The following is an 18,445-nucleotide window of genomic DNA, read 5'->3' as shown; positions in this document are numbered from 1 at the left end:
ACACACACACAATCTAAAGGGGGGATTTGGAGTTATTTCACCTACTGCTGTTTAGAATACTCAAACTAAATGGTGCTTATTTACTTTCTTCCTTTTTAGAACTTTCAGATTATACCAGCATTTGAAAAACGATAATTGCAGTCCTTGATTGTGATTGGCTGTTGGCGTGTTTGAAGCCGTTGTCAAATAATAAAGAAAGAGAACTGAAGTTAGGGCTGGGCATACTTAGTTCTTTCATAATGTTTGTTATTCAATAAATATATTTATTTCAGAATTTTGATTTTTAAAAAAGGTACTCCTGTTATACAGTATTTATGTTCACGATAATGAACAGTTTCAATAAAACTACTTGTGACATGTCATATTTGACTTTGACTGAACATTTGCTCTCACTTTGCGATAAAAATATTGCGATATATATCATATATCGATATTCACCCTAAATATATCAGGATATGACTTTTTGTCCATATCGCCCAGCCCTAACTGAAGGGTATTTATATTTAAGCAACATGTTAACTCACATGTCAAGTAAATTTTGTAGGAGAAATACCGGTCCTTGCTGATGCACAATCAACCGGCCGTATATTTCCACTTCATGCAGAAAAGGCAGCAATATAATTTTTGTTATAGTGTACTTAGCTTCATTACTCTACACTGCAACAAAAAAGATATCTGCTTTGCAACAAGCCTAAAAACACTCCGTAGTTGTTCTAAAATCCCTGTAAACCACAGTGTCTTATTGCTTCATTTAGAGCCATGTGATGGACCTGCTTCCCTTTTCGTTATGTCTGCATTTCTATCCCTCCTCCTTCAGTCTTTCTCTAGGTTTTGCACGAGTGATTTGAACTTTCTAGTAAAGACAGCTAATTTGAGGAAGCCTCTCCTGTCAGCTTCCCCTTTTTCCTCCACAGTCTGCTTCTCGTTCCTTACCAGGTTTTTGAAGAGGGCCGTGACCTCTCTGGTGAACACAGCCAGGTTGAGGAAACCTGTGGAGACTTCGTTGTTGTCCTGAGTCAGGTGACTGTTCCCAAGGTTCTCCAGCACCTCAACATACTGCTCCTTGTTGTCTACATGGGCTGAAAAACAACACACAAAGCGAGTGTCAACATAAACAGTTTAGGGTGACTCAGACTTGAGCAACATGTCGGGAAAATCTCTAGAAGGCAGATTGATTTGCCGTAATCCAGAGAGAGTATTTTAACAAGACAAGCATGTGGGATAAATTAGTCCTGGTTTCCACCATCCTGGAGGAGGAGACTGGCAAACCTATAGAGAACATGTTTCTCTGGGGCCTACAGGTCACTTTCCCAAGGGTCACGACCCCAGTGGGCTCTCAGTCTGTTGGATTTATGTGGAAAACGGCTGATGGAAAAGAATCCGACTGGCACCACATTGGTTTACATTTCACTAAATGAGGTTTTACCCTACAGCTATTTTAAAGTGAGGCTTAGATGAGGACATCAAATAAACACAAGTTACTATTTAAACCCTGCTATGGAAATAATCATTTTCAATCAACACAGATGGGCACGTGATGAACAATTAGAACCAAATGTCTGTTCACAGTCATATCGAAACATCTTAGCTGACTTTGGGAAACTCCAACTCAGTAAGGCGAAAATAAAATACATTTTTGTAGTTTGGGATTAAGAATTTAGGGAAGTAGTAAAGGAACATATGGTCCAGACATCTGCAGAAGTGTCCAAAGCAGACTAAACAGACGAAAGCAGAAATAAGCAGAAGGAGTATAGCAAGTTAATGTCTTCTGCTCCAGTTTCCATCTCAAAGCAAATATTAAATGGTAAACTGACTGTAAGTTGGGAGACACGCTAATGTATTTATACAAACTGGATGAAAAGTAGAAAGCGAAACATTTTGTATGACTGCAAAATTGTGAACTCAAGGAAAATATGCAGACACTGCAGGAGATAAAACCAAAGGGGGGATAACTGAGCCGTTATGGCTGCATACTCATATAAAAGAAAAGGTACTATAATAAACAACATACATGCAGCAATCAAAAAACAAAGCGCTGAGTCACAGAGGAGCTGAGAGGATGATTTTTCAGCTGACCTTTAACTTCCGGATACCAGCAGAGCAACTCAACTCTTTCACTCCTCAGCCAGAACACACACAGACTCTCAGGCCACATCGTCTTGGCAGAAAAGTGGTACTTAGCGGTTTATTGGAATGGAGATCGAAAGAAGAGAACATCTCACCATGTGTGTGTGTTTTTGCATGTGTGACACAGTAACGGACCATCAGAGTAGTGAGGGGGAGTAGTGTGGGCGTACAGCTTCGTCTGTATGCGTGGTGAGTCAGACAGTTCATTAACATCGGGACTGATTAAGGGGTTCAACAACATAAAGGCAGAAAGGGGTGGGCATGGTCACATTACTGGAACTAACTAACCCATCTGATTCTACTTAGATACAGAAAAAAAAAAGAGTAGAGTGAGTACGTATGGCGAATAATGACGGGGCACTTCTCTGCAGCTACAATATTGCTTCTGACTGTATCTGGTTGCCTAATTCTGGGCAGCTGGCCCTCTGACTCACTTTTACTAAAAACTATGAGTTGAAGCCTCGAAATGGGAAGCAGGCTTGTAAGCGAGCAGAGAAAAACAACTTCAGGATATGTTTTGCAGTTCCTCCGTTTCTCCCGCACATTTTTGAGGTGAACACTCACATCTTGTGCATGTTCACTTCTTCTGATGCATGGTGACGTACTGTAGTGACACATACACACCAGCAGAATATGCACTTCGTGACCCAGTGGGTTTCTTAGGTCACTATATAGCACCTCGTTGATGCCGAAACCGCACATACCATTTGCTTTAACACAGACACACACGTATGCCACAAAACCATACACTCCGTATGGATATAAACACAATCACCCAACATCCCACGCACTCTGGTCCCATAACAAGGGGCCTCACTCATAAACACTGCTGCCCACATGAGCTTCATGATGTCATCCCAAAGCTTGTACAATGAATTATGTGAAGGATCCCCTGTGCACTGAACAGCTCATCCTGCCATAATAGAAAGTGACCTTTACTTAAAAACTAGATGTGGAGTTAACATCAGCAGGGACAGACATCCTTTTCCATGGATTTTCTAAGTTGTCAAATGTTGTTTTGTAGTAATGTGATAACTGTTAAAAAGGGAAAAGATCCTATTTTATGAGCCTAGGGCTTTATGTGCCTCCACATCAGCAGTAGCCATGGCCAGAGGCATTTTGTTTTCCAGTAGTCCATCCATTGGTCCCATCCTCATGAACCCGATATCTCAGGAACGCCTAAAAGGAATTTCTCATTTACAACAAAGATCCACTTGGACTGATGGTTGAACTGATCAGGTTTTGGAGGTCAAAGGTTGAGAACACTTTGACAAGGTAATGTTGCTGGAAATCATTCAAGCCACTAAGAAGCTGAATAAGAGATTGTGGCCATACTTCCCATTTGGTTAGATACTGAAGTAATGTCTTTTTGGGAACCCACCTTAAAACCAGACTGACTGTCAGGATCTTCTGTGCTAACAGGTTGAAGATGTGTGTCATGCATCCAATTTTTAGTACACGTGCATCTCAATAAATTAGAATATCATAGAAAAGTTTATTTATGTCAGTAATTCAATTCAAAAAGTGGAAATAACACATTATATAGATCCATTACACACAGAATGAAACATTTCATGTCTTCATTTATTTATTTTCTTCTAATTATAATGATTATGGCTTACATTTAATGAAGACCTAAAATTCAGTGACTCAAAAAATTTGAATATTACAAAAGACCAATTTTAAAAAGTATGTTTAATATGGAAATCTTGGCCTCTGAAATGTATGTTCATCTATATGACTCAATACTTGTTTGGGGCTGTTTGACTTGAACTACTGGAAATGGACTTTTCCATCATATTCTGATGTATTGAGATGCACCTGTATGTGTAGCTTCTTTGCAGCAACGTCCATATTTGTCCATACATGTCTATATACGAGTCTAGACTGACATGGATGTCAACGACACTCATACAAATGGCCATTTTAAAGGTGAAGTATTCCTTTAAACTAATAATGTATTAGAGACAATACGGTGTGAGCCATTGATACTTACAGAGTCCAGAGGTGTGAATAGCTTTGATCATCTTCTTCATCCTCTGGAGAGTTGTGTGGTCCATCTCCAGAGACTGCAATCAAACAAGGACACAAAGACAGGTGTGAAAATAAAATAAAAAAATCCTGAAGAATATAAAGATGTCTGCACTTTAAAATCCTACAGATTCCCTTAAATTTCACCACTGACTGTAAGTATGTCAGTGGTCAGACAGATGTAAATAGAAGTTTAAGTGAAAGAACAAATACATTTCAGTGCTTTTACTTACTTCAACACCTTCATACAATAACTTGCATAATTAACAGCAGGAGTAAAACTGCAATGAAAATTAACTTATTTTCCATTCTCACTCACTGTCAAAGGTGCATTGGCCAAACACTTAAATTAAGAAACAGCGCATCCGTGCTGGTGAAGCACTGAGGAAAATCAAGATGGTTTGTGTTGTTCAATCACAAGTCAACTGACTCACTGAGCAGAAATCCCCATCACATCTGCAATAACATCTACAGAAAAAAGCAGATTTCAACTCTTGTTTTTGCAGTGGACAATTGAGAAACTCTTTCTGTTTTTGGCTTATCCAGTTGACTAAATATCTGTAAGTTGAAGCAAGATACACATTGATGCAAGAATCCTGTTAATCCTATGTTGCTTATGTTTTTAAACAGTGCCTGAAATGGCCTAATAATAATAATTATCAAGGGAATATCTACACACAGGAACATGGCTGATGATCAACAAACATGTAAATATATATCCTCTTATCCCCAACCCAACTTCATTCAAGCTGTCCTTGTCCCCAATGTTTAGAATGTGTAGACGTGTGTTCTGACACTGTCAGTTATGATGATGTTTGAGCTGTATTTTCTCACGTTGTGTGACTAAGGCGAACAGGTGACTCAGCTCTTTCCAGCAACACAATCGTCTGTCTTGTGTTATCACGTACAACCCTGAATGACGTCAGTGAGAGTGCATTAATTTCACTCTCTCTACCAACACAGACAGATACATGATGGAGACAACATGTAGAACAGGGTCAAACTCAAATTACCTGGGGACCGCTGGAGGCAGTATCAAAATGACCAAAAAAAAGACGCAAAATTACTAAAAATAAATACACAAAATGAAAAAGACACAAAATGACCCAAAAATACACAAAATTACAAAAAAAAAAAGACCCCAAATTATTGGAAAAAGACACAAAATTACCAAAAAAGACGGTCTGGTAGCAGCTGCCTTTCTTTTTGTTAACGTCATCATAGAAACATAGAAATATCGTCACGAGGGCCGCAATTGGCCCGCAGGCCGCGAGTTTGAGACCCCTGATGTAGAATCTTATTGCAACTGAACGGTCAAAGAAAGATTTGAATCTACATCCTGTTTATTCTTCTCTCACAGGCCATTTGTTTTACTGAGCTAGACATGCAGCACTCCACCTACGGGCCACTCGAAATAGCTTTAATGAGCCAGTAATCTAGACTTAACAGAGACTCTGCCTTGTTAGATGGTCCTGTTTACATGCCCCAGTCTTTCCTGGTCAAGTCCACTCCCTAAGTGTTAGTTCACTAATTAAAAGGCGGTGTGGGTGTTGTATATTGCAACCTTGCAGACAATGAATGGGAAAGTGATTTAGTGGAGACTGGGGATGGGAGTTGCTCGCTGATGCTGCTGCTGCAGTTTCCTCTGCTTGGTAAGTTTGTTGGCAGACGGGATAAACAGTGGAAACAAGCTGGTACAGGTATATATAAAACAGGTTGTGTTTGTGGAATTTTGTGAAGTAAATGAGGGCACACGGACACACCAACAGACGGACAAGCCACAAGTCAGTCCAGACAGACGACACACTCATGCCTGCTGCTGAGGGTATTGAGCTCCACCCGTTAGTGTGAAACTACAGTGTGTTTTACAGAGCCTTTTGGTGCCTGTATGTGAGGTTCACCTGCTGTCAGGGCGTGTGCGCGCCTGCTGTCAGCCGTGCATGACAAACTGACATCTGAGCCTTTTCTGATTTACTGCATTAACTGTCATGATGACACACTTAGCTGCAGGAAAATCTACAGTATTACATTTCAAACACGTCGACCATGAGAGAAAACTTTAGATCTCTTCTTAAAAAAACATTTATGGAAATAACATAAAGCCAATTATAGCTTACAGCTATAGAAAATGAAACCATTCCTTATCCTCCGTCTCTCTGCCTTTATCGTTGCCTCTAATCAGGAGTAATAAGTAACAAGCAGCAGAGTGTGTGTCGCAGTAAATGGTGTCTCTGTCTCCCTGCCTGCCGCCGTAAACCACACACATGCCCACACATTACCCTAGCTATTAATCAAGCTGGTCCCTGCTGAGCAGACTAAACATAATAACCATAGATCTATCTATAAAGTGACTGTTGCATTTACATCTGTCTGCCTCTCTGTCTGTCTGTCTGTCTGTCTGTCTGTACATGTGTAGGATTCCAACAAGGCCCTCCCCAGAGCAGCTATTCCAGCTATGTATTTTCCAGTATGTCATGGTCATAAATAAGGATATTATCCCCAAGATAAATAGATCAGACAGCTGTGTAAAACTCTTTATACACCCTACTTGGACTCGGCTTTGTCCATCTCTGCTCAGAAGTCATTTTCTAGCCAGAAAATAATAATGAAGACCTTTCATCTCTTGCAGACTTATAAAGACTTTTGTGCATTGTGTATCAGCTGGATTCTATCATTTGATATCAGTACTGTTTCAACTTATCTGTGCTATAGACTGAATTAAGGCTGTGAAACAACCATAGTTGCATAGTAAACTATCATCTTCCCCCACATGGTGTACGTATAACTTTATAAAATGTGTAACTGTTGCCAATGTATTGCAAGAGATTAAGGAATTCATTTAAGTTGCATTTGTTTCTTTCAATGTTATTTTATTTGGTATACATTACAATGCTTTTATTTTGAAGGTGAAGTGACTCACCCCTAACTGCTATTGGAGCATAGCAGAATTCCCGGGAAGCATGAACAATGGTTCAGATGGAATAATTTGTCAAGAGAAGACTGGTCATTAATGTGAAGAAGAAGACTAAGTATAATAAAATATAATTTCCTTTATATGTAGCATGCAGCCAAGAATGTATTTTGTTTCATGTATCTGTATCTTAAGTGAATTTGATTTTACCTTTATTTCCTTATAATTTATATGCAGTTTTCACAGTGGATTTTGAGATGGAAGAATGACACTTAACAAAATAAATCGGTTGAAAGAAACCGACTTGCGTTTGCCTGGTGCTTGGAGGGAGTTACAAAATGTATCCTCCAAAACCATGTGATTCCATGGAAGTGACCTCTGACCTCCGGTGCAAACAGAGATCCATCTTGGGTTACAGTACAACAGTGAACCGTTTTGTTATGTCACACGAAGACAGACAAGGAAGGATCGGCTTGTGTGCGCACTTGGATTATTTGTTTTATGGCAGAGTTCATGGCAGCCACCCTGTGTTTCCTCCTTCGCCCGGGGAGCTTTAGGAGAACAGATTTCAAACAAACACACATAGAGACTTCAAATAGGCCTTGAGCCAAAGTACCAGTTCAAACAGACAAAAAACTCTCACACTGCCCTTCACAGACATGCTTCCAAGCCTGGACAAACATGTGCATGTATGCTTACACTCACAAAAACAATACCTTATCCTGTTAAAGAGCCACACTTGTTCCTGGCATGTCTGCTGTGCCCTCTATGGGTTCTGTTTGTCCCATCTCAGTCTGACTCCCTGGAGGCAGACGGCAAGGCCAAGTAAACTCTCCGTATGCTACATTACCTCATGTAACCTTTACTTTTCTGCTGAACCAGGCCAGCCTGCACTGAATCACCATTAAGTGCCTGCATCAAGTCTTCTCTGAAGACAGTAGTAGTAGAGCTGGGGGATATATATCGATACAAAAGATATATATCGATATATTTTTAAATGTGATATGGAATTAGACCATATCTCATATATCGATATAGTTGCATAATTATATTTGCACTGTGATCCTTTCTCCAGGCAAGCTGCAGCTTTTATTTAAGATATTTTTTATTTATTTAAATGTGCACTTTATGGAGCTTTGATTTTAAAAAAAAAAAGGTACTTCTGTTATTTTCCAGTATTTATGTTCACTTAAATAAACAGTTTCAATAAAACTACTTGTGGCATATCATACTTGTCTTTGATGATATCGTATATCGATATTCAGCCTAAATATATCGGGATATGACTTTTGGTCCATATTGCCCAGCCCTAAGTAGTAGTTGCACCTAGTGGTGTCATGATTTCAATTCCCAATTAGACATCAATCTAATTAGCTTTCAATTTCAATTACTGCAATCAAAAGCAGGATCAGTGAGATTGGGGAAAATGGCCATATTATTAAATTAGTGTGGTACAGTCCAGAAAATAATGGCAGTTTGAGCAAACTGTATGGCATCATCTTCTTAAAGAAGGAAGAGTTGGAAAATGAGGCTGGCAGTTGCCAGGGGATAAACCAATGATCTGTTGATCTTTGCCAATCAAGACTTGTAATTGAATCATGACAATAAAAATGGAAGACGATTCGAAATTTGGAGAATCATAATGTCCCTGGTATCTCCATACAGAACACACACAGAACCTGACAAGCAGTTACATACAAGCCATTTACCAGTGTGCAAAAACACTTGTCTGATTGTCCAAATCAGAATGACCCAACAGGGGGTCAGTAGAGCCCCAAAATCAGCACACCACAGATGTGCAAGTTTTTGCCCCCAACACTACTTTGTGCTCATAAAAACACATTGCACCTGCCTTCCTTCATTAGCACTGGGCTACATCTGCTATTACAACTTTTGGAATACAAGTATTGTTTTGTCAGAACCTCATGGAAAAGTCTTCAAGTTTATCTCACTTGGAAACAATGTTGAATAACTTCAAAGCAAGTGTTTAACGACATAATGGTCCGTTTCCACTGTGCTGTAAAACCTGTAAAGCTGTCACCTTAATGTAAGCTCGCCTACAGGTGAATGTTGAGCCCTCTTTCTTTAGCCAGAGCTACATAGTGCTACATGAACAGGTAAACAACAGACAAAAGGTGTTTCTCTGCACCGCCTCCCTCCACTTCTCCTCTCTCACCTCCTCCACGGTGGTAACTGTGTTCCGACAGTCGCTCATTTTGGACTGAAAAATTGAAGTTCCCGGCGAAGTTAAGTCCTCGTTTGTCAGGACCACGAAGTCCGAAATGCTTATTCGCTCCGGCATGTTTGGAGCGGTCTGACTGACAATCACTGCAGGGAAAAGTGAGCCAAAGTTTCACGCGCGCATGTAATTCCCATTTGAAAGAGAGAGAAAAAGGAAAAAAGTTTACTCCTCCACTGCGTGCAAGAGCTGAAAAGAGACTGTAGTCCTCAGAGTGCTGGTTCCTAAACACGTCTTTAAGGTAGAGAGCTGTCTAAAGCGGACTGACCGAGTTCAGGCTCCGCTCTGCTGCTGTGTGTGCGCGTGGAGGTGCGCCAGCGCGCTATTGTCCGCCCCGCGAGGGAGGGAGCAAACTCCATCATCACGTGGGAATGTTTGTGCTTTCTTGCACTCTGCAGAAAAGTGTGTGTGTGTGTGTGTGTGTGTGTGTGTGTGTGTGCGTGTGTGTGTGTGTGTGTGTGTGTGTGTGTGTGTGTGTGTGTGTGTGTGTGTGTGTGTGTGTGTCCGTCCTGGCTCTTCTCGTCCCTTTCAATCTAACTTCTCATTTCTATGCAAACTCCAGAGAGGCTGCAGTGTGGTCGCCATGGTTATGCATAATACCTCATTCACAGACTAAAGTGAAGGGGAGGAATTTCTCTGAATGAGGTGATGGTTCTTGGCTACAGAACTCTGCAGTGAGGCAGAGGCATACAGTTCTCCAAGTGTCACAGAAAATAGCCAATAGCTCAAACTTTTTTGGTTCTTTTGCACAAAAAAATCGATCATGGCTTTCCAGTTGCCTTGAGGAGCACATACTTGAATGTTTTTAACAGGATCCCAAACGATTTACACTGCAAAAAAGGGGTGTCTAAAAAAAAAAAAAAACCACTAAATCTGAGGGAAATTATCATGCTGCATGGACAGATAATTTAACTTGACAAGATTTCTTAAATTAAGATTGTTAAATCTAGAAATAAGCATGTTGAATGCTTAAAATAAGAAATAACTCTTAAAACAAGATAAATTATCAAACACTTCTAAATCAAAAGTTTTTATTTTATCTTGGTAAGAAACAAATAATTGTAAGTGCACTCTGCTCCGGCCAGTTCATCGCTGCTTGCAGCTTTAATTTATCTTGTTTTAAGAGTTAATTTCTTATTTTAAGAGTACAACATGCTTATTTAGCATGATTTGTCTTGTTTTTAGACACCCCTTTTTTGCAGTGTACTTTTGGCAAAGTTTTAAAATGAGACGTAGAATGTAGAATGAAGTGATTTTGACAGAAATATCACAATTTTAAGCTTTGTTTTGGTTACTTTTTTAAAAGGAAACTTTTGTCGTTTTTTTCACTTTTTTTCCACAATAAACTGTATTTTAGTATTAATCTTTTAAAGAAAACATGGTTATGCATAATACCTCATTCACAGACTAAAGTGAAGGGGAAGAATTTCTCTGAATGAGGTGATGGTTCTTGGCTACAGAACTCTGCAGTGAGGCAGAGGCATACACTTCTCCAAGTGTTACAAAAATTAGCCTATAACTCACAGCTCTGATGTTTTGCTAAAAAAAGTGTTAATAGTTCTTTGGTTCTTTTGCACAAAACACTAAAGACGACCAGGGTTAGTTGCCACGCAGCTATTTTCTGATACTTTAAAGGTCACAAACAAAAATGTCACATCAAAATGCTTTTTGACCTGCACTCATCTACTGTATTAAAACTAGTGGTGGAATGTAACTAAGTACATTTACTCAAGTACTGTACTTATGTATCATTTTGAGATACTTTTCACGTCAGTATTTAATATAAAAAACATGATACATTTAAAGTGATTAGACATTTTTTTATTAAACCTCCGAATAGCATATTAAGTAATTAAATGAGCCCTATCTGGACAACAGAAAAATGCTGCTAAAATGCATCAATTATAGTAATCCAACAATATATTTAGAATATATAACACTATCTGAGTGGGTCCAATCTGCATAATGAGTACTTTTACTTTGATACTTTAAGTATATTCTGATGCTGATACTTTTGTACTTTTACTTCAGTAAGTTTTGAATGCAGGACTCAACTACTAGTGAAGTAATTTCACAGTGTGGTATTAGTACTTTTATTTTAGCAAAGGATCTGAATAATTCTTCCAACACTGATTAAAACATTGGAGAGTCAATACGTTTTTGATGAGAATAACAATTTAGTTTTTTAGCAGGTATCGAAAGGAAAGTCTGTTGATTATTGTTATACTCTTTATAACCATAGGAATCAGTTACATTTTTATCTAAGATTTGAAAGTCAGTCATAAGTGATAGCAGCTGGCTCACATAATTTAATCACAAAGTTGGTTCAATTGGCGGATATTCTATTAAATATTCATGTTTTCTGGTTCTTGTTTGTATTCTATGTTCAAAATGTTTCTATTGGATGTTTCAGTTTTTGCATTCATAAAACTGGCATTTTAACATTTAAAACACTCACAATTAGACTTTAATTTAAAAAAATCACCTATTTTTAGAAAACTTTGTGCACATAACAACAGTTATATATAGTTGAGACTTAACATTTAACTTCCTGCTTTTTAGAAATGCTAATATGACTTATGCCAGAGAAATACAGCAGAGAGTGAAAAGTTTCCCCTACTACTTACTTTGTTACATCTAAAGCAGGGCTTTTGCAGCTGTGCAGCTGCCCTTTAATCAGGAGTCTGGGGGTATAACGCCTTGGCAATCCCTTTAGCTTAGGCCCCAAAGCTTCTTCCTCTTCCTTCAGATCTCATCAAAAGACATTTTTTCATTGAGGCAGGGTTTCTGAAGTCCCTGCCCACTGACCTTCTACTGAAATCACCTGACAGTGTGAACAAAAAGGAAAGAGTGCATCAGAGAGGTGGAAAAAAACTCCAAAGGTTGTGTATAGAACATCACTCCTGCATGCCTGACATTGTCAAGCCTGTCAACCCAAAGAAAAGAGGTGTATCATTGAAGCTCGCCTCGGGGTGAGACGTGATTCAATACACTATGAAGTGCAGATGGGTGATTTTAGGAAGCCGCATCAAATACAGTGGCTCCCTTTGGTTTGACCACAAAACCACATATTTGCCTTCATTAACTCTATAAAGGGAAAATTTGTCCCAGTACTATAGATAACTTGATGTTATTTAACCCCTTAAAACGACTCACTTTGTGGTAAAGGTTTTCTTTTTTCTGTTCTCTGTAACTACTTACTGTCACACAGTGAATAGTGCAGAATGGATGTCGTGTCTGTGCGCTCACAGTGGTGCTGTGTTCATATTCACAGAGACAGACAAACTCCTTTTTGTGCAGGAGTCTCTGCGCTTAGCAAATAACTCCGATGCCCTGAAATGCACATGCACAGCATTTGATATCTGTGTTGTACTCTCACACACACAGAGAGACTTTAAAGTCATGTTTCTCCAGAGACAGAAAGTGAAAACCACCGAAAGACAAAACAAATACCTCTCATGTTTTCTCATGCAAATGCAGACAAATATGCACAAAAGTCTCCAGAGGCAAAGCTGCAAAACTCTCTTTTTAACCTATTAATCATTAAGAAAAAATGTCTCCACTCTTGTAAGGAAGTGAGGGCACGCGACAAACTCCAAACAATGCAGAGCCACATAAATGGGTTTGCTGACCCAGTTTACCAGGGCCTCATTCACTCAGTGTTTCAGTTGCATGCATGTACTACATATGTGAGCATCAGTGAGGGAAAGAGAAAAACAGATGGATATAAACAGTTTGCACGGGTACGTCGAGGTGTTTTTTGTTGTAATATATGTGCCACATATGTGTGTGTCTGCATGCTCATTTTGCATGCATGCATTTTTTGCATGGAAGTCCGGGGTGATGTAATGCAGAGGCTTTCCAACAACAATACCCTCCTTCAGTTTCTTTGCAGCCTCTTGTAAAGAAGCAAAGCCTTTGTGCGTCTGCCAGCCTTCCAGCCTGGGTCCTATTGTAAAACTGAGCAAACCGGTCTGCTCAGGCTTTTGCACTAACATATAGAAGAAAACACAAGTCTGAGGACACGGACGGGGGAAGAGGAGAAATGCGGAAAAAGTTTAGGAAGGTGGAGGGAGTGAGGGAGGGAGGGGGAGATGCTCAGCATAGAAGGAAGGATGACAGAGGAGAGGAAAAGAGATAGATAGAAACTCCATTGTTTGAGTACACAAACTGGAATGACTCACTTAATATTTCCCTCCTTGTCTCCACCCTTTTCCTTCCTAAACACCACATACCTATTCATTCTCACTCCTGCCAATGGTGATTTCACTCATTACTTATATTATCAACCAGGGCTTGCTTTCTTTTTCCCTGCACACCATTCCTCACTTTGACTGTGAGGAAGTGAAATCAAATGCAGCTTCTCTTTCTCTGACGCACACACGCGCAGCAGAACAGGGGTCGGATCGACATCTTCCAGTAAAGATTACAGCTGCCAGGATTTCCTTGCTGCTTCCCAGCAGCAGCCCGGTGGAGTTGCAGCACAAGGTCCTCCAACCTCCCCCCAAAAAACCTCCCTCCCTCTCTCTCTCTCTCTCTCTCTCTCTCTCTCTCTCTCTCTCTCCACTCTGCTTGTTGACTCAGCTCCACTAGTCCTGCTATCAATTTACTACCCCTGTCAAGCCAGGAGGCCCAGGCTTACCGTAACATACCCCCTCTTCTGGTTGACACGGTTGACTGAAAATGGGAGGACTGGAGAGAAGGAGAGACAGAGGGGTCTGATTTATTGTTTAACCCAGTTTCCCACTGGAATAAGCATATGAAGTGTCTTTAACGCAGCAGGGGGCTCACTGTAAACATCTGCTTCAAGAACCTGCACAGCTGCACTGAAGAAGCACTGAAGAAGCACTGGGGGAACACCTCAGCCACAAAAAGAGCTGTGACACTTTGCTCTGCTTTAAAATCAACATGGTCTCACAGGAATCTGTGGAATAGCCACGGATTCTCTTAACTCAAAATCCGTGGAATAGCCACGGAATCACTCAAATTTCCGTGAAACTGACACGGATTTCGCTACAATGCAAGTTAATGACAGTCATATCCTGTGGAGATCAGGTTCTTTGAAATATATGTCTTCCTTGACTGAATCAGCATTATCAGTCTCAAAACAGTCATGCATTTCATCTGCATATCTGCCAAAGTGACCACACCCACAGACAGACACTCTCCAGCAGGCCTGTCATCGCGGTTGTTAGGGCAACAAAACTTTTCCAGACTGGTAGCAGGTAGTCAAACTTGTTTGTGATTCATAATTATAAATGCGCATTACGTGTAACCACGTCACAGTGTCTCTGATTTACTTTTCCTTGAGCTATTCCTCTTACCTAAATACCGGTAACTTCCATTCTTTTTAACCCTCTGAGCCCCAAGCTGTTTCCGGTTGCTTTTTTCTTTTACTTTTTTCACCTTTTACTCACTGTGGCCTTGTATTTCTCTGCAATATATAAGTCCTGCACCTCTATGAAATCAGCAAAATCAGGGCTTAAAGTGTGAACAAATGTGAAAAATGACACACATTAAGAGAAAAAAGTCTGTATGTGCCCACAAGTGTCACGAAATATTGGAGAAAAAAGGGTCTTCGTGTGCTATAAATACTGAACTATTTACATTTTTACAACATCTCCTGTCCTCTCCTCTCAGCTCTGTGTAAACAACCTGCAGTTCTGTCCAATTTTCTGTGAATATTGGTCATGTGACTGATCATCTCAGGATAAATCGATCATGGCTTCACAGTTGCCTTTAGGAGCACAGAACTTAATTATTTTAACAGGATCTAGTTTTTCCAAACAATTTACCTTTGGTGACCCTTTAAAATGAGACATGTATACAATTTTAAGCTTAATTTTGGTAACTTTTCCTAATGGAAGCTTTTGTCTTTTTTTTTCTGTTTCTTTCCCCAATAAACTGTATTTTAGGATGGATCTTTTAAAGAATACATGTGTTTCAGTCATTGATGGTGGGGTTCAAAGGGTTAATATCTATTAACATGATAACTACATAAATAAAAGTTCAGATTTTTTTTTTAAATGCAAAAACTTGAAGTCAAACACAATCTGTTCAAACACCCATAACCATATTCAGTTCAAGGCTTTTAAACAAGTCTAAATAAGATTTTAAGTAGCCTCAAACACACCAACCATAGTCACTAAATTGCTCCCACCTTTAATAACAACAACACTGCCATTATGTGTCCATTTAGCTGATGTGGCCCTAAACAAAGACATGCAACGTTTTGGCCTGAGGTTGTTGCTGCTCATTGACAAACTGCACACAAAGAGAGCTTTTTAGTTTCTGGACATTTAACTGCTCAGCTAAAAATATTTACCTCAGCCCCTCGTTGTCACAGCAGTTGGTCTCAAGGTGACAGAACTGAGGTGGCGTGCTGTTTAGATAGCATGTAAACCACATGGTCCAAGGCTACGCTTGTGTACGTGGCGTCTGACATTTTAGTTTATCACCTTGTTAAACACACGAGCTGTTGTGTGCAACATCTGTTAATAGACACTTAGCGCTAATAGACACCTGGTGTTGGTGCAGAAGTGAGGAGTTTGCAGGAAACTGTGCATGAAGAGTTCTTTGTAAGGGTTAACCCTCTGGGGTCTGAGCCTAATTTGACCGTTTTTGAATACTTTTGATTTTACCCTTCATGTACCAGATAAAAAATGTTTACTATACCCATATTTGGTATCTATTTTTTCTTCACCTATATGATCTGACAATTATTTTCTCACTTTAACCTACTTTATCAACATATTGAGCCCCAAAATCATGAAATCCGAGTTGAAAAATTATACTATTTACTACAATAAAAGCCACAATATGTTCAATTAACTGTTTTTGAACTTGAAAATGTAAAAATGGGATACAAATATGAACATATAAAAAGGTAAAAATTTGAATATAATAAAACTATGTACAAAGAAGTCCCATAAAAACATGTACATTTATAGGTTTTTTTTCCTTGTTAGCTGCAACTCTTAAAAACAAACTATGTACAAAATTACACAGAGAGCTACACCAACGCTCTAATATTTCTGTACTATCACATTAAAACTATCATATATTTGGTTTTACATGGCCTAGGAATGTCAAACAAAAATTGGGAGGAAGTTTCAAGTCTGTACTTCTAGTTTTTTTGTTAAACATCACATGATCTCAACTGGACGGCACGATCATAGACCACATAGGGTTAAAAAAAAAGGCTTGTTCATGATCAACTATTTTTTGCTGTGAGCATGATATATCTGTGTTTCCTGTTGTTATACATGATAGTTCACTTCAGTTATAGGCTGTAAACTCCAGGTTCTATGTTGAATGACTTCAGCATGTCCAGCTCTTTTTACAGATTCATTCTGGGAAACAACATTTAAGCTTAGTCATTCCCGAAGAGCAGCCAGTAAGCTCCGTTCTCCTCTTCACATGCTCTGTGATATTTAAACACAATATGTAATTTTCTGCCACCATGGGTCTGATGTCGTAAAGCAGCGTGGGATCATGGGAGTTGTTTTCTTCACCACCATTGATGTCATTGCAGCTTTTTCCAGTTAGGATTCCTTCAATGTTTATCATTCAGGAGACTTTGCACAACAGAAGTCCACAGTCCACAGAAGTTGTTCTCAAAAACAAGTGATTCAAACTGGTAGAAACACTTTAAAGACACAGTTTCACATTAAAATTAAGTGATTCAGCTAATAAAGGACCATGCCGGGGACATATGCTCAGTTTATTCCTCTGATAACTGAAGATCCAGGCATCTAATAACTAAAATCCTTCATCCAGGTTATACTGTATATGTAGTCAGTGGTGGAATGTAACTAACTAACAATAAATCTTGCAACTATTGAAGAAAATTAGACAAAGCACAAACAATAATTGCTACTATATAACATGTAATCTCCAATAGGCAAACCGGTCTCTGTCATGGTTTTGAGTCACTAGAAATCTAGATAAACTATACAAACTATACATAAACTGTTAAAGATCTCCACTTTAATGGAACATTTCTTATTTCCTGGTATTTCTGTCATATATGCATTGGTGGAATGTAACTAAGTACATTTACTCAAGTATTGTTCTTATGTACAATTTTGAGGTACTTGTACTTTACTTGAGTATTTCCATTTTATGTAACTTAGTAATACTTCTACTTCACTACATTTTGAGGCAAATATTGTACTTTTTATTCCACTACATTTAGCTGACAGTTTTAGTTACTTTTCAGGTCGAGATTTAACAAAACAACAAACATGATACATTAAAAGTGATTTCACATTTTTAAAATAAATCTCATAACAGTATATTAAGTAGTTAAAATGAGTCATATCTTTACAAAATTAAAGCGCTTACATAAATGCATCAATACAAATAATCTAATAACATACTTTGAATAAATATCACAGTCTGAGTGGGTCCATTATGCATAATGAGTACTTTAACTTTTGATACTTTAAGTACTTTTACTTCAGTTCTACGTTATCTTCGTTGTAAGGCTCAAAATAAGGTTAGCAGCTCCATTCTGACATTTTTTCTCTTTTTTAGGCCAGTAGTGGCTCTTTTGTTAGTAAAGGTTGCAGACCCCTGGCCTAGATATAAAATAAAGGATAAAATAGAGTAGAAAAGAATAAAAGTTTTACAACAATAAAATTTAAATAAAATTAAAAGAATAAATACCATGAATAGAATAAGATTCTATAGGTTAAAAGGAAAAATGTATATCTGTATAAAAACGGCCAAGATATAAAACGTGTATCTTAAAAATCAAATTTAGGTTAAAACTTGAAAAGTCATCATAACAATGAAAAACTTAAACAGACTGTTACCTTGATTAAAATAAAGTTTTTCTTGAGGTAAAATGGTTGAAAACATTATAAATAAATAAGATAAGCAAACAACCCAACAAAACATAAAGCACAGGTCTACTTGCTTTAGATATTTTAATGTGGAAAAGTTACATATTATATCTTTAACGAAGTCTGAATCTTCTATAGATTTCTTAGCAAATCCCCCCCAAGACAACACATTAGCACCATTCCACAGTGACCCGCTGACCTTTGACCTCATGTGTGTCTGTTCCCTTTTGTGAGCTCGTTCCCACGGCAACCCGCTCACAAAGAGTGATGGGTGTTGTTTTGTCTACC

The 18,445-nt window shown here is 38.7% G+C and overlaps 1 protein-coding gene across 1 annotated transcript in view; it reads right to left on the bottom strand.

The window, feature by feature from the left end:
* asap3 (ArfGAP with SH3 domain, ankyrin repeat and PH domain 3) overlaps positions 1-9,598 on the bottom strand; it is a 31,222-nt gene extending 21,624 nt beyond the window's left edge. Inside the window, exons 1-3 of the mRNA XM_059353764.1 lie at positions 9,246-9,598; positions 4,124-4,196; positions 934-1,079 (exon numbers count right to left, since the gene is read on the bottom strand). Coding sequence (XP_059209747.1) covers positions 934-1,079; positions 4,124-4,196; positions 9,246-9,371 — 345 coding nt within the window. The 5' untranslated portion in view covers positions 9,372-9,598. The remainder of the gene's footprint in view (positions 1-933; positions 1,080-4,123; positions 4,197-9,245) is intronic.
* Positions 9,599-18,445: the final 8,847 nt, after the last annotated feature.

Source organism: Centropristis striata, chromosome 16 (genome assembly GCF_030273125.1).
Source record: "Centropristis striata isolate RG_2023a ecotype Rhode Island chromosome 16, C.striata_1.0, whole genome shotgun sequence".
Lineage (NCBI taxonomy): Eukaryota > Metazoa > Chordata > Actinopteri > Perciformes > Serranidae > Centropristis > Centropristis striata.
The sequence above is the reverse complement of the archived record's forward strand: the minus strand, read 5'-3'. Positions and strand labels throughout refer to the sequence as shown.